At 37.4% G+C, this 15849-nt stretch overlaps 1 protein-coding gene across 1 annotated transcript; it reads left to right on the top strand.

Annotated features, from left to right (window-relative positions):
• Positions 1-3579: 3579 nt before the first annotated feature.
• On the top strand, positions 3580-7349 carry LOC110857495 (oxygen-dependent choline dehydrogenase). The gene is made up of 9 exons (XM_022106083.2): positions 3580-3841; positions 3908-4104; positions 4383-4581; positions 4653-4778; positions 4857-4981; positions 5176-5349; positions 5685-6150; positions 6594-6825; positions 7113-7349. Exons 1-9 carry the CDS (start codon positions 3691-3693, stop codon positions 7249-7251), a joined length of 1809 nt encoding a protein of 602 aa, XP_021961775.1. The 5' UTR covers positions 3580-3690; the 3' UTR covers positions 7252-7349.
• The last annotated feature ends 8500 nt before the right edge of the window (positions 7350-15849 follow it).

Raw genomic sequence — 15849 nt, 5'->3', positions numbered from 1 at the left:
CGAAGGTTACGATGACTGTGAGGATGATATGAGGATGATATGAGGATGTATATGACGTACTTATTGGTGATATGGCAAATGAGTTGGAAATTTTCTGGTAACATTTTCTGAAAATTAGCCTTTCCGAATTCTGAATTTTAAAATCACTTATTGATTATTTTTGGCATGTTTTTTTTCCTTCCGATAGTATTTTTTTCTGCTCAATTAAGTACATACAAGAGATATCGAAAAAATAATAAAATTTCAAACTATGGAACCTACAAAACTAAAATTTATGATATTCTATAGTTTGATTGCCCACTCGCAGTTCATTTCTTCCGATACACCGTGTCCGCTAAACATAATTCGTACACAAGTTAATTCACAGAGTTGGATATTAAGCTAAGCAGGAGGAATTCACCTACATATAAGAGCAATGTGTACAAAAAGGCAGGCTTTTTGGTATTTCTTCATGCCTTTTTGGATTTTTGCCTTTTTAGATCATCTTTTGCATACTTGATACATTTTTGTAGGGGGGGGGGGGGGGTAGAAAATTAATCGGCCTCGCCTTCAAGGAGAATCATCTTGCCCCACTTTTCTTCTTGGAGTGAAGGATCAACTCATATGTATCTCATCCTCAGATTTCATAGCTTAGAAATGCACGGTCAAGGCCGAGTCGATAAGATCGTCTGATGTGATCAAAAACCGCGAAACAGACCAGACCGGTAAAATTTAGCCAAGGTTTTTTATGTAGATTTAGGCCTTCAAAACGGAAACGTGTACTTCTGTTTGCATTTATTTAGTCACTGGGCAATGAATCAAAGTTCATTTTGATGGCGCTGATAGTAAGTTTTGGAGAACATGCAGTGGTAGAATTCACCCACAAGGGAGTGGTGCTGAAATTTTGGTAATGACCACCGGTTTTGGGACTAAGAAGGACTTCTGCTGTTCGACGTTGCAACTCCGAAAACAGCCATACCTGGTGCTTATTACATGTCCTTTAATTTACACTATGACCATGTTGTAAAAAAAGTAGCAAGTAATCTCAAATTTATGTACGGTATAAGACGCAACCTTAATGACCATGTGATGAGAATAATGCTAAACGCGTATGTACACTCAGCAATAGACTATGCATTAGAAATCTGGGCAGTCCAACCACAACAGAAATTGAAATCACTGCAAAACAAAATCGACAGATTCCTAATTGGTTATTTCTATCCGATAATTGTAAGGAAAAGTAAGAAAAAAGGAAGAATTAAACTAAATAATATTGATGCGAATGTAATCAGAGCGAAATGCAAATTCCTGACTGTCTCTGAAAGACGCGACTTTGTTACATTAAAGGGTGCATATAAAGACTACAAAATAAACAAGCTATCTTTATCACAAAGAACAATAACAAATTGTAAACCCTTAATAGCCAGCCATAATGTAAAAGCTGAAATTTACAAGAAATCAATAGATCATAGAACCAAAATATTATGGAATGATCTACCGAGATCACTCAATATCTCCGAAATGAACTTCACTACTTTTAAAGAAGAAATAATGGAAATCATTGTACAGAAAAGAACTGAAGAATTTTTATACTATAGTGTTTTATTATTAATTTTCAAAATGTATGTTCCACACTGTTTCTGACCAAACTTTTGATGAAATAACAAACTTCAAATACTTTTAGAATGCTGTGATTTTTTTCAGTTCTGTAGGTTAACATTAACACTAGCAATAACTCACTAAAATTTACCTCGAAAATATGCCAAAATTTACGACTTGATTTCATTATCATCCGAAAACCGTTTTCCCCTGATGTTTTTCTTTAAGTTTCGAAACGAATAATAATCACTAAGGGACAAGTCTGGACTGCACGGGGCGTGGTTTGTGCAGGTAAAGCGATTTTCGTCTGCACTAACCCTCCCAAAAAGCCAGGTATGAGGTGGCGCGTTGTCGTCTAAAAAAGGCCAACTCTTTATTTTGACCCCACGTTTCTTTTCAACCGGAGCACGCAGCTCCTTCGGGGTTCCTGCATACACGGCCCCATTTATTGTAGTATTTACAGCAATAAATTTTATAAGGAGGGGACCTTTGGTATCCTTGAAAGTGGTCATCATCAATTTTTTTGTTAGATTTTTGCACTTTTCAATTCACGGGCGGTGGCAACCCCTCGTGCTTCCAATGAGGGAATTATTATTTGGTCACCGGGTCATAATAGTAAACTCAGGTACCATATTTAGCTAATAAAATATTGAGCAGGTTCAAGTCTTCATTTAATAGGTTAAAATTGGCATTGCAAAAGTCGACTCGATCTTGTTTTTGAGATGCTGAAAGCAATTTTGGTACCCAACGGGCGGAAACCATTTTCATACCTAAGTCTTCAGTTAACATGGAACAAATTGCTGGTTTTGAAACACCCATCTCATCTGCTATATAGGACAGTTTCAATCGCAGATCTCTCATTATTTGTTCCTCTAGTTTCCGGAGCCTTTCTGTGGAAGAAACGGATTTTGAGCGTCCTGGCGACTTTTTGCCCGAGACCTCGTTTCGCCATCATTTAAAATTATTGACCCAATTGAATTTGTGTTTTGTGTTGGGCAGTCTTCATCGTAAATTTTAAGGATTCAACCATAAATCTGCGACACGTATTGCCGATCCAGCATTAAAAATTAAATCACACTACGATATTTAATTTGCAAATCTAGCAATTTTTCCGTCGAGGTTAAGTTTGCCGATTTATTGCTAGTGTTTATGTTAACCCACAGAGCTGAAAAAAATCACAGCCTCCTAAATGTATTTGAAGTTTGTTATTTCATCAAAATTTTGGTCAGAAACAGTGCGGAACATACCTTTTGAAAATTAATAATAAAACACCTACGTATATTTAATGTTTCTAGAATTATACCAATATTACAGGGTTCTGAGTTTCATCGATATTTGAAATTACTTGAATAAATACTTTTTCCTTGATATTTTCATGGTTGTTTTTTCATCGTCATCAGTGTAATTAATCGAATTGTATGCAATGATAACTATCACTTTAGTTCACAAAATTCTGCAGTGCAGAAAGGTCGATTTTCCTGTTCATAATTTTTAGGCCCCTTGGACCATTTTATTCGTTTGCAAATTTTGGTGCCGAACTTCCAGCTTTCTGATTAATGTACGTACGTATGTACATAGGTTTAGAATCGCAAGTAATTTGCATTATGAAAAGTTATCTGGCACACTTATCGCATGACACAGGTCTGCAATATGCATACTACCATTTCATCAATTTTTCCTCTAACTAATTTATCTATACTAGCGGAGAAATGGATCCAACCATTTTTCTTGAAATATATGTAAATATATTTGTATGTAGGTTTTATGAATACACGTTTGACCAAGTAAAGCAAGCGTGCCCAGTAACACAATGCTAAATAAGTACATACTTATAAATATCGTGCATACCCATTTTGCATATCAAGTTGTATTGTGTCAAGTTTGGCATGAAAGCTTATCATTCATTTATTACCATTATCTGTAACTTTCCACACAGATTAAAAATAACCACTTAGCAAGATTACGATTAAATGAAGTTTAAAGTTCAATCCATCTCAAGTCCGTTCAAGCACTGCATTCCATTCACTCGCAATAAAACCTGTCTCTAGTTTAAATACTATTGCATACATAATTTTTATTATTTATTTACATATTTCAAGTAAATCTTTAAACATGAAACTCGGGGCCTTCGTCCTTCAAGCCATTCCTCTCATAATGAGTTATTACGTCAAGAAATACATGGATGACGACAAGGCCGTTGCACTCGTGGATTTAGAGAGTGATTTCGGAATACCACGAATCGCCAGTTTCGACTTTATCGTTGGTGAGAATAATAACGAAATTGTTTCTAATTAATTACGAAAAGTAAATTAATTCCTCTCATAAATAGTCGGCGGCGGTTCGGCGGGATGCGTCGTGGCGGGAAGATTATCTGAAAAATTTAACGTTCTCTTATTGGAGGCGGGTGGGACGCCAGTTCCTCAAAGTTTGGTTCCCTTGTTTACCCGCCAACTTTGGGGCGTTCCCGACATCCATTTCAACCATAAAACTGTCCCGCAGAGAAATCTTTCTTTAGGAAATGGTGGGGTAAGTGAAATTCATAAAATTTCAATAATACACTTTTAGAAATCCAGTATTAATCAATCAGGCGGTACATATTCATACATATGTTACTCTATCAAAGTTGAGTGGAGAAGTAATATGGTGTGGTAATAGCTGGGTTTTAAAGTTTTACCATTTCGGTAGAGCATTTTTATAATTTCAATACCAAGTGGGAGAAAGTTTAATACTGAGAAATCAATACCTGGCTGATATCATATTTCTTACTTGCACCTCAAAATAATGGTTTCACCACTTTCTTGCAGATTGTGTCTGTCTCGACTGGAAAAATGCTGGGTGGGAGTGGCTCTCACAACGATATGGTTCACCAACGCGCCAGTCCCCTCAGCTGGGATGCGATCGCCGCTAGAATAGGCGACGTTTCATGGTCATATCAAAATTTGTTGGGTTTATTCAAAAAGTCGGAGGATTTTATTGGCCAACTTATCAATCCAGACGAGTCAGGTATTATCTTAATGGAGAACAAGTAGATAATCTAATCTAATCTGTCGGGATTAACTGACTGCTTTACGTAGATTACTATGGGACCGGTGGTCCACTCACCATTGATACCCAATTTTCCGAAATATTTCCAAAGTGGGCGGAAGCCGGTGTCCAACTCGGGTATCCGACCGCGGACCCGAACGCCTTTCAAATACCGAGTACGTGCTTATTCAAATTTTAAGTCAATGGACAATTATTTTGTATTTATTTTGATTGATCGATAATATACAATTCAGGTTTTGCCCCTATTCATAAATCAATGGTGAATGGGAAACGTGTCAGCTCGTATACTGGTTATATTTCTCCCTATGAAGGAACCAGGACTAATCTTACCGTGATCCGATATGCTACAGTGAACAAGGTAAGGCAAATAAAGCCATACTAATTACTGAGCAACAATTCGCCAATTTTGTATACAAAAATAATTACAGTATATCTGTTGCATATTTTTTGCATCAAAATATTTAATATATCTTGATTGATCAATTTACCATGAAATAAATTTTAATGAAATTTTTGATTCGTCAGTGCATAAAATATTAACCGGTATTTCAGGTACTCTTAACCGAAGGTACAAATCAAGCCTACGGAGTGACATACACGCGTCACGGGATACCCCAAATTGCTCACGCTTCCAAAGAAGTAATCCTAAGTGCAGGAACTATCAATTCACCCTTAATCTTGATGCTGTCCGGTATCGGACCAAAAGAAACTTTGGACGCGGCAAAGGTACAACTTGTGGATTTTTATATGCAAACTTTATACTTATTAGTTAATTAAGGTGAGATTCGTAAGTAGTGACACAATAAAAAACAAGGTACCATGATTACAAGGGGACGTCCAAATTTACATTACGTCATCAAAAAGCACCCTTTTGCCAATCAACGATGCTCTCCTCCTATGTACTTATGATAAGCTTGACACGAATGAGAGGCAACCTCAAAGCCATCCACTCTGTTTTTTGCTTACGTAATATCTGGACGCTCCGTTAATTTAAATGCTAGGAAGATTGTTAATAACTATAAATTCTCTAAATCATCGAAACTTATGTATGTATTCCACAGATTCCAGTCAAAGTCGAATTGCCCCTGGTCGGGCAAAACCTAATCGAACACATCTACACGATTATCCCTGACTTTACCTACAACGCATCTGCCGCACCGTACATCCCACGAATCCCCGAGGACCAGCTGGAATCCGCTTTCACAACATATTTAGAAACCGGTGTGGGCGAATTTAGCCAAGTCGTTGGCCCACAAGCGTTCATATCGTCGTCTCGCGCAATCGCGGAGGGGGAAGGAAATTGGCCCGATATCAGGATAAATTTTATCCCAGGTTGCCCCATCTCGCTAGATGATGAGGTAGAAACTAAAGGTTGCGCCATTGTGGAACTAGAAAGACCAAAATCGGTCGGAACTGTATCTCTCAACGTGACCGCGTACTTGGCAGGAGTCACAGATTTTGATGGGTTATCGGAAATTGATATTAATGCGTTTAGCGATCCTAGCGATATGGACGTTTTTCTTGATGGTATGTGCATTTATGAAGTATATAGAATCAGCCGCTTAATGTGATCGTTTTGTCCGTCTGTAAGCTGGATATTTCCAGAACGTCGCAACATAATTAAACACAGTTTCAACCATTGTATTTCTAGTTTTTAGTTGTCTGTCAATGCGCACCCATGCCCCTTAGTGCCTAGGGTGTGGTCTGAAATTAAATTTAACTTCATTTTTTATTTGAGGTGTTATCTGAAATGAAATTTTATCATGAAATCTAAAGTTTTTGACTTACGAGTAAACCATGACCGTGGTCAAAAGTCATAAATAACACCAATTTCATTTTGCTGTCATTTTAAATTTTACTGCATTATGATAACGCCAGTTTATATGTTCGTCTAAGACGGTTTATTCCAAATTTTTATATATGCATTTATGCAATTTTTTTGAAAGTTACCCAATAAATAAATTTTGCAGGAATGGACATGGTGTTCAGAGTAGTTGAAGAGACTGAAGCATTCCAATCGTTAGGAACGACATTTGCAGGGTCACCGTTGTCCCGATGTAGTCACGTGCCATTCAGATCGCGGGAGTATTGGGCGTGCTACGTGCAGCAGGGTGGGTCTGGAGAGATCAGGCAGGGGCAGTCTTCCACGACGCATATTGTGGGGACGTGTTCCATGGGGAGTGTGACCGACTCAAAGATGAGGTATTAATTATTTATGGCTCGTTAAACCAGTGTTGGATCTAACCGAAATTGGTTGTACAGATTTAAAAAAAACTCGTTTTTTTGTAAAAAAAAACCGGCCTTCGATTCCTAAACTGTTTCAGTAAAAATATTTGAGACTTGAAAGTCTGACCTAAAAATTATAAAATTCAGAACCGCTTTTCAAAAATTTTCGAAAATCCAGGAAAAAATCCTTCATATCAAGCTGTGTGTGTATTTGTTACTAAATATTCATTCATTTCAATATACAAGGATGATTTTAAATGTAGGGTTTTAGGAGTCCCCCGTCTCCGCGTCGTGGATGCCTCAATTCTCCCAATCATACCGAATGCAAACGTAAACGGTCCCGTGGTTCTGGTCGGGGAAAAGGCGGCAGAAGATATAGCATTGGATTGGAGTAACTCTTAATTACACTTTGAATTTATGTATATTGAACTCGATGGAAATGGGAATATGTAAAAAATTCAAGGTCAAAATATAGATTTCGAAGCTGCTACGTCGGAAAATTTAGTTTTTTATTATAACTTTACTGCATAATTTGTTTCTAATTAGTTAACGTCCTGAACCTCCTGGTAACACCGATTGTATTCCTGGTACGCTTACGGTTTTTCTATGAACTGCGACGAATCTTATACACCGTAAAAAATCCGGTAGTGAAATATTTCCTGGCGAATTGGTCGTAGTTTGTTTTTCAGTTCTGACGTCATAATATTACTGAACCGTATGTATACTGTCATTCTACGCAAGTTTTAACTTTTTCAGAAACTGAGAATTCTTAGAAACTACGGCACTGACAGTCTTAAAGTTCCTCGTCAGCTTTATTTGAGAGAATTTGAGATTAATAGTGCCGGAGTTTCTCAGAATTCTCAATTTCTGTAAAAGTTGAAACTTGCGTGGAACGAGAGTACATATGTACTGCCTGTTATGTACTTTGGTCAGTAATTATTTCATACGAGTTTCCTTAGAATACACTTTTCATTTGTGTTGGTGGGGTTAAAGGGTGCGACCGAGTTTTCTTCCGCCATAAATGATGAAGGGCATGTTGTTCATCTGTCGACCCTTCCTCCCTGCCGGTAACGGTTTTAGCCTCCCGCTCAACTTTGGCTGAAGAAGAATCTATATTATAAGAGGCAATGTCTGTTGGCAACGGAAGTGAAAGTAAATCTGTCCGTCCCAAATCCTTTGTCCGTCCCGGAAGTGAAAGCTGGGAAAGTCAAGTTTCGAATGGCGCGAAAATTCAAAAATTTAAATTTAAAAAAATACATGTGAAATGGTAGGGTTATCGCATTGTTATTGCCCGATGGTGATTATCTGTGAGCTTCTGTATGATCGTGGTTATTAGTTGTTAGATGATACGGGGTTATCGGGATATTGCGGCCTGATGTGGGTTATCGGGTCGTTGCTGTTTGCTATTGGTTATCGGGGTGTGGCGCCCCCCTGATGGTTGTTATCGGGGTGTGGCGCGTGGTTATCGGGGTGTGGCGCCCTGATGGTGATTATCGGAGTGTTGCGGCCTGATGGGGGTTATCGGGGTGGGTGTGGCGCTCTGATGGTGGTTATCGGGTTTGTGTTGCCTGATGGTGGTTATCGGATCTTTGCTGCCTGATGGTGGTTATCGGGTCTTTGTTGCCTGATGGTGGTTATCGAGTATTTGTTGCCTTTTGGTGGTTATCGAGGTGTTACGGCCTAATGGGGGTAATTGGGCGTTGTTGCCATTGTTAGTTAATTTGGGCGGTTATCTTATTGCATGCCGTGGCCGTTGGCATTGCCAGTGGCAGTCTTGGTTGGTAGACACGTATAACCCAGTTAGAGTGCCACAATTACTGCCAGTGTCAAAGGCAGTGCCTATGGCAGTCTGGACTGGCAGAGATGACTGACTATGAGCCAAGAAGGGTGCCAGACCCATTGCCACTGGCAATGGCAGTCTGGGCTGACAAAGATGTCTGAGCCAAATGGGTGACATTTAATTTTCCACTTTAACTTTCGCTGCAAATTGCTTTCACTTCTGTTGGCGTCAAATTGTTTTATTAAATAGATATCTACAAAATATTTGATTGGTGAAATTTTGATAATCTAAACATCTCTCGCCCGGCGGGAGACGGGCTTATACGCTAGTAATAAATAATTGGAGATAAGAAATAATACTACTATTATAATTTGGGTTTAAATGTACCAAGTTGGTTTCTGTGTATCGGGCACGGACATCGTTGTCAAATATGGAGTCTAGAAGAATTTCAGCTTAGTCATACATGAATAATTAATTTACGCTACCTTTATAAATAGAAGTGCAACATTTAGGAACTCTATCGGATGATTACTGCGTAAAGGATCTATAGAATCGGGTATTCCTCCGTATTGCCTCCCAACCAGATCAACCATTCCAGGCGATAGCGGTGATCCCAAAATACTATGGACCAGTATAACGAGCATGATTTGTAGAATGAGCTGAATTAAGGGAATAAATGAGAGCATGGTAGATAAATTAAAGAGCCCGGTATACAAACATGCATATTTACATAAATAAATATGTAAATAAGCAGTGTGGAAGTAAAAATTAATGGCTTGCATCAATTAATGAATTTATTGTTTCATAAATTTATTAAAGTTTTAATTAGTATTTGCCTTTATTTGTAAATCCTTTATTTTTCCAGCCATGGTGAACAAAACTTTTAAATTTAACGAGATAGTTTACTTAATGTTGCAAATTGTAAACTTCTGTATCTTTTGTAGTCTCAGATGAAATATTTTTAGCAGACTCGTGCCGACCAACTATACTTGAAGTGAGTTAGTTATGTGCTGTGCGGATGGAGCTAAACTCACGAGAAACCCTAGTCTCAGCACAAGGTACTTCAGGAGGCCGTAGGTTTAAGCTCCACCCGCACAGTACATAACTCACTCACTTTATGTATAAATTATAAAACCTAGGGTACTGTAGAACGGGACCTTTAATAAAACAATAAACTGGTTTAATCAAGAAGTAATCCAACAAATCAAGTTGTACCGTTACCACGTATTGATTAAAATTAGATCGTTAACTTGTTTACAATTCCTGTTTTTTAAGCCTCTAACCTACAATGTATACATAGTATGAATTACGTGGCAAGGTTAAGTGCTATGCATTTAATGCAGTGTAAAAATTTCTTGTCTTGTTTAGTAACATTCCTCAACACTGTTAGAAATCTGGTGTAGTAAGGCAGTTATTGATTTCTCGGTATTAACGTGGTTACCGCTTAGTATTAAAATTATACAGGTCTGTAAAAATTGCTACCGATATGGTAGAACTTTCATATAGACCTATAACAATATAGTATTACTTATCAATACCATTCTAGTAGAGTCATACATACATGAATACGGCTTGTGGTAATATTTTAATACTGGACTTTTAAGAGTGCACACTGTTAGCTGCAAGCTTGCATATGTACAAAACATAGCTTGATACGAAAAGTGACTCATCCCATATATTCATAAGTCATACATGCATCTTACATACATACATACTTACGGCATTTATAAAACCACCCCCACCCCCATTAAATCCACCCCCACCCCCACTTTTTGCAAAAGTTCAACTCTGTGCGAATGGAGAGTAGTTCTCCGCTCGTCCTCATAATTTATGTACATCGTGGCCAGAAATTATCTGACCAGGTGAGGTATAGTCTCAAACAATTGTTGTTTTCACATGAAAAACATTTTATTCACAAAAACTCTTACAGTATGTTATAAACTAACGTCCTGTGGGTCCTCCAGACGATTTTGTATGTCTTGAAATTTTTTCCTCAAATTTTCTGACAGATTTTCCAAAACAGTTTTCGGAATTTTTTTCCAAGCGTTTTTAAAATGTTAGATCTTGGAAGCAGTATCACGTAGAACTATTTCGTAGACCGCCTTAAATTTAAGCTAGGGCCATAAATTTTTAATTTGGTTCATGTCCGGGGTGCTCCGAGCTACACCCCTTTTGCCAAGGTGGTAAATAACCAACACTCAAAAAAACAAGTAGTAATGTTTGAAGTGTGGGCTGGTACTTCATCCGGTTAATATGGAATTTCTTTCGAATTTGGAAAAAGTTGCTTAGTCTCCATAGTATCGAACTACATGGGCAAGATATGGCCACGGTAAAACGTTACGTCTAAATTCAGACAACCAAAAATGACGCCCAGTTCCCTCGCGCCTCGAAACCAGAGCCAAATACAATCCATTAAAGGTAGTCACTTTTTCCTAATCTTCTTCTCGGGAACCCCGTTTCTATACACAATTCGGTACCTTATATAGCTAGGATTTACTACAGGATTACCATATATTTTGGTCGTGCGGGTATACAAAATTCCTGGGCCCTTTACACCAGCAGTCAAATTGCGGTTTTCATGTAGAAACTCGCCAAAATCAACTCGACCTGAATATTGTTGACCGAAAAAGAGTTTGTTTTGGAGTTCTAGAAGAGATGTGACCCAAGTCACTGGTTTTTACTTGATTCTGGAGAATGGAACGATAGATTTTCTAATAAAATTGTCAAAATCGATATTTAATATTAAGGACCGGTTCACAATTTATTGTCGAACTACCAGATTTTCGTTGGACTATTATAAAAATCGCATTCTCAGGTCTGACCGAGGATGTGGTGTGTCGTCTGAGATGATTAGCCTGGCTGATTGACTACCGGTTCCTTCAGAACGTGACGATATTTCCAGGGACTCAAAATTTTAGACCAATTTATGAAATTCCTTCTGCTTCATCCAAACGAGGGGTTATTTTTATAATTTTTTCCACAAATGAAGGTACAAGTCTGGTTGACCTTGTCAGAAAAAATTAGTTCCGAGAACACGACAACAAAAAAGTTTCAGCCAATTTTGTGGGCCGATTTATAGATTTTTTTGGGTGGTCAGATAATTCTTGGCCACGATGTATGTATATTATATTTATCACAAAAGAAAAAAAAACTTCAAAAAAAATCTTCCGTTCTTTCATCTATATTTTTAGTTCCCCGTACGGACAAGGTGGGTACAATCACGAGAACAGACTCCTTGGTTTAGTGCATGGCCTACCACTCGTGGGTGGGCTGCTGGGAAGTACAGGACATTCAGGGCGCTAATGAATTTGAAAAAAAATTGTAAATTGTAGTTACGAAATTAAAACCTTCTTAAGTAACATATGTACATATGTGTATTAATCTACTTGTTACATCCGAATTTCCTTAATTTCCTAAATAGATGCATGAATAATACAAATAAGTACACATGTGCGTGCATGTAACTGAGCAAAGCATTATTAATATTTAAATCGCTTACCACGCATGCTAATACATATGCAATTTTAGAAGCCAATTATAATTAGATTACGTAGTTGCATTGCATTTCAATAATAAATGATATATGATTATATAATTCTGGCTGTTGGTCGTAAAACAATATCCCTGGTCGTCGTTTTTAAGAATTTTTGAGCAGTTGCTAAGAAATGGTGCATTATTTAGAGGAATAATTTACTGGAATTAGATCGCTTTCAACGTCAGTTTCTCGCCGGTAATTTTTTAGCCTGAGTCAGGGCTTAAGGAACCGTCATAATTTCCGTCCGTCCATCCGTCCCAAAACACGATAGAGCCAAAACGACTGAACCGATTGACTTGAAATTTTTACCATATGCATATTGGACAAAGTTAGGAAACGAGCTTGAAGATTGGCGAAATCGGTCAAGTGGTTGACCACTGGGGGTTATCGGAGTGGTCAGAGACTAAGTCCCTGGCTCGGGCTATATGGGGTCTGCACTGTAAATTATGTAAATTCAAGGAAATTATTCCTCTAAATTTTGCACCATTTCTTAGCAACTGCTCAAAAATTCTTAAAAATGACGACCAGGGATATTGTTTTACGACCAACAGCCAGAATTTATTTCGACGTTCCCAAAGGGCATCTGAATTTTATTCTTTTCCTGCATAAATATTTATGTGTATGAACTATATTCATATCTTTTTCTGACTTATTAACGCGTCATTGCATAATGTTTAAATTGTATAACGCGTATCACGTATGTAAATACATGTGTATGTCGGTTTTTACCAGACTACAATTTTAAAGGCTCTCGAAAAATTTTAGACCCGAATTACAACTTAGATTAATTGTTGTAAGTCAATAATAAATGTCGTGATTTTTACAGTTTGCCATTATATACATACGTCGGATAAATAAATACTCAAGTAATAAACAAATCCAGCTCTTGGCTTGATTTGTTTATCGTTATCGGTCTTACCTACGTAAATTCGTTAGACAAAACACATATGTATTGAATTTCAGTTTGACGTCCTACATATTCAACCTCTAAATAAATACATAAAATAGGATTTATTTCTAAGGTAAAGTTTAGATAAATACGTACCTGTTTAGTCATGAACAAGCTCAGACTAATATTAAGCTTAACAAATAACTCAAATGCAAATTGCCATTCCGGAAACCCGTGCCTTAGTAAATTATTCAAAGCAAAAATTAGAATCAAACTCTCCGATTAAGTAAGGAAAATATTCTACATATCATTCAGACCAACATGTTCCTTAAATATTTAATAATTAAAATCACAATTAGACTTTAAAGTTCTCCTAGAAAAGTTTTCCAATATACAAAACTAGCCTTACTATATATCTAGCAATAAAACGAAGCTTGTTCTAGTTTAAATTTTAAATTAAACTCTGACAAACTATCGTCACTGTCTCTCCAGTCTTTACCCAACATGCCAGAAGCCCTCGAATTTTACGCGATTTCCTTAAATTTCAGGATTAACTCGTACCTATGGAAATCCCCGATTGGTTGGGATTCCAAAAAGAATTGCTACTTTTTAAATGGTAGGGGTCATGTGTGCCCCTGTTTTTGGTGGTATTTCGTCATATTTTTCGTATATATCCTCTTCACCAATGGAATCTGTGTGTACATCCTGTACCGACATGTTTCTGGAACTAGGACGACGCCACTCACAGGCGAACAGGGCACCAACGTGGTCGGAGTTTTGATGACTGGCACACTTCTGGTCATGATAGCTATCGGAATTTACAAGTATTGTGATCTCATAATTCCAATCTTGAACAATATTCGTGACCTGTATGGCGATATTATCATCTTTCCCAAACCATGTAAGCACATGAATTTACTGTTGGGTAAAGTTACAATAGGCGTCTCCCAGCGTAATAAATATGCTGTTAGACTTTTGCCAAGCTAGTGTCAGTCGATCGCGAATTTAATTAGTATGAAATTAGTAAAAAAGTACCATCTCAAAATGGCAGAGATGCATACATATTTGTATTCGTATCTGAAGAGGAGAAAATACGCAGTAAATTCGGAACGTGCAAACTTTTCACCGTTAAGACTCGTCTTTTCCTTTTTGGATGCAACAATCTCTATAAAATCAGCACAATGCAGGATTGTATCTTTTGCAAGTGTCATACTAATTAAAATTTGGGGTAGATTGAGACTAGTTTAATAAAAATCTAACAGCAAGCGTTGGGGAACTTCCATTTTTAGAAATTTGGATTTAATTAAATGTGCACGCGTTTATACATATATGCTAAAATTATGTTTGTCTGTTTACAATGTATTTATGTACTTCCAGGCAAACTTGCCGACAAACCGAAGGATACGATCCTCTTTGGGCATAAAATTGCAAGTTTTCGATATCAAGACGGAACTCTGGATCGATTAGGTTGGTTTCGCTAATAAGCTATGCATAATTTATGCGAACCGAAAATGCACTCTTAGAAATCCAGTATTAAAAGAATAATACCAAGCATTGCATACCTACGTGTAAATATGAGTCCACCCAAATGGTATTGATAACCAATTGATAAGTGTTGTTTGCTATTAAAGTTTTATCATATCGGTGGCAAATTTTTGGGGAAGTAAAGTTGATAAGCAACCTGAATACCTCCAAAATGAATACGACTATCCCAGATTTCTAACAGCGTGCAAATAAAATACTTACCTTAATGTTTTTAATACATATGTAGGTCTGTTTGCTCTTATCGGGTTAAACGTCATACCCTTCATTCCCTTACCGATGGTTACCCAGCTTATATTCGTCGCCAAGACGGATGTGTACAACATATTTCTGGAAGAAGTCGTGCATTCTGACATACTAAATTGGGTGTTAACTGTAACAATCCGATTTGTTTTGTCATACATTTTGTTTGCTGAATCGTGCAGAACAATTCCATTCCTTGTCTATATCATGGGATTTCCTGTTCAACTAATCCGCAGATGCGTGGCCATTTGGGCCAACCTTTCGATTAGGAGAAGGTACGTGTCCGGCTCCGTATCCTTGTAGAAAATTCTGTCCAATATGCAATAACAATAGAGAGATTGAGAAAGAGTAATTTTTTGTGATTCTGGTGATAATTTTTATTCTACTTACATAGATCGACAACCTATAATGGATCGTTCACAAAATATAACGCTAAATTGGTGATTTTTTAGCCCTCTCTCCCCCTCATAACAGGTTACGCCCCCTTTTTAAGATTTGGGGCAAGTTCACCCGTAGCGTAGAAATAAGTCCGTCCCGCAAATCTTACTCCGATGTGTTACCTACGTATTTTATGAACGTTCATCAATATATTTCAAATCGATGCGACAATAACTAGAGAGCAGAGAAAAAGTATTGAGACACTTGGTTGTCTTAGTAGGAAAGTGGTCAAAAGTGGTTATAGGAATCCGAAATTTGTATAGAATATGCTGAATATATCCAGCCACACGTGACAAAAATTTCATAAGGTTTCCATGAACAATAAATTTCATACGCAACTTCAAAGCGAGGAAGTCGAGAAACGATTTTTTGTAAGTACCAAAATTTGAGTTACAAAGACTCGGAGAACAGTTGATTACATTTCAAAGAAGAAAATTCTGGCCGTGCAAAAATTAAAACATACATAAAAAAGTGTGAAGAATTCGAAAATGTCAACTTCAAAAAGCCACTATGAGAAAAAAACATCATGTCGACCCCGCGAAAGTTAAAGGCGATTAAACTTATTTTTTGAAA

This window comes from Folsomia candida, unplaced genomic scaffold (genome assembly GCF_002217175.1).
Source record: "Folsomia candida strain VU population unplaced genomic scaffold, ASM221717v1 Fcan01_Sc019, whole genome shotgun sequence".
Taxonomy (NCBI): Eukaryota; Metazoa; Arthropoda; class Collembola; order Entomobryomorpha; family Isotomidae; genus Folsomia; species Folsomia candida.
The sequence above is the reverse complement of the archived record's forward strand: the minus strand, read 5'-3'. Positions and strand labels throughout refer to the sequence as shown.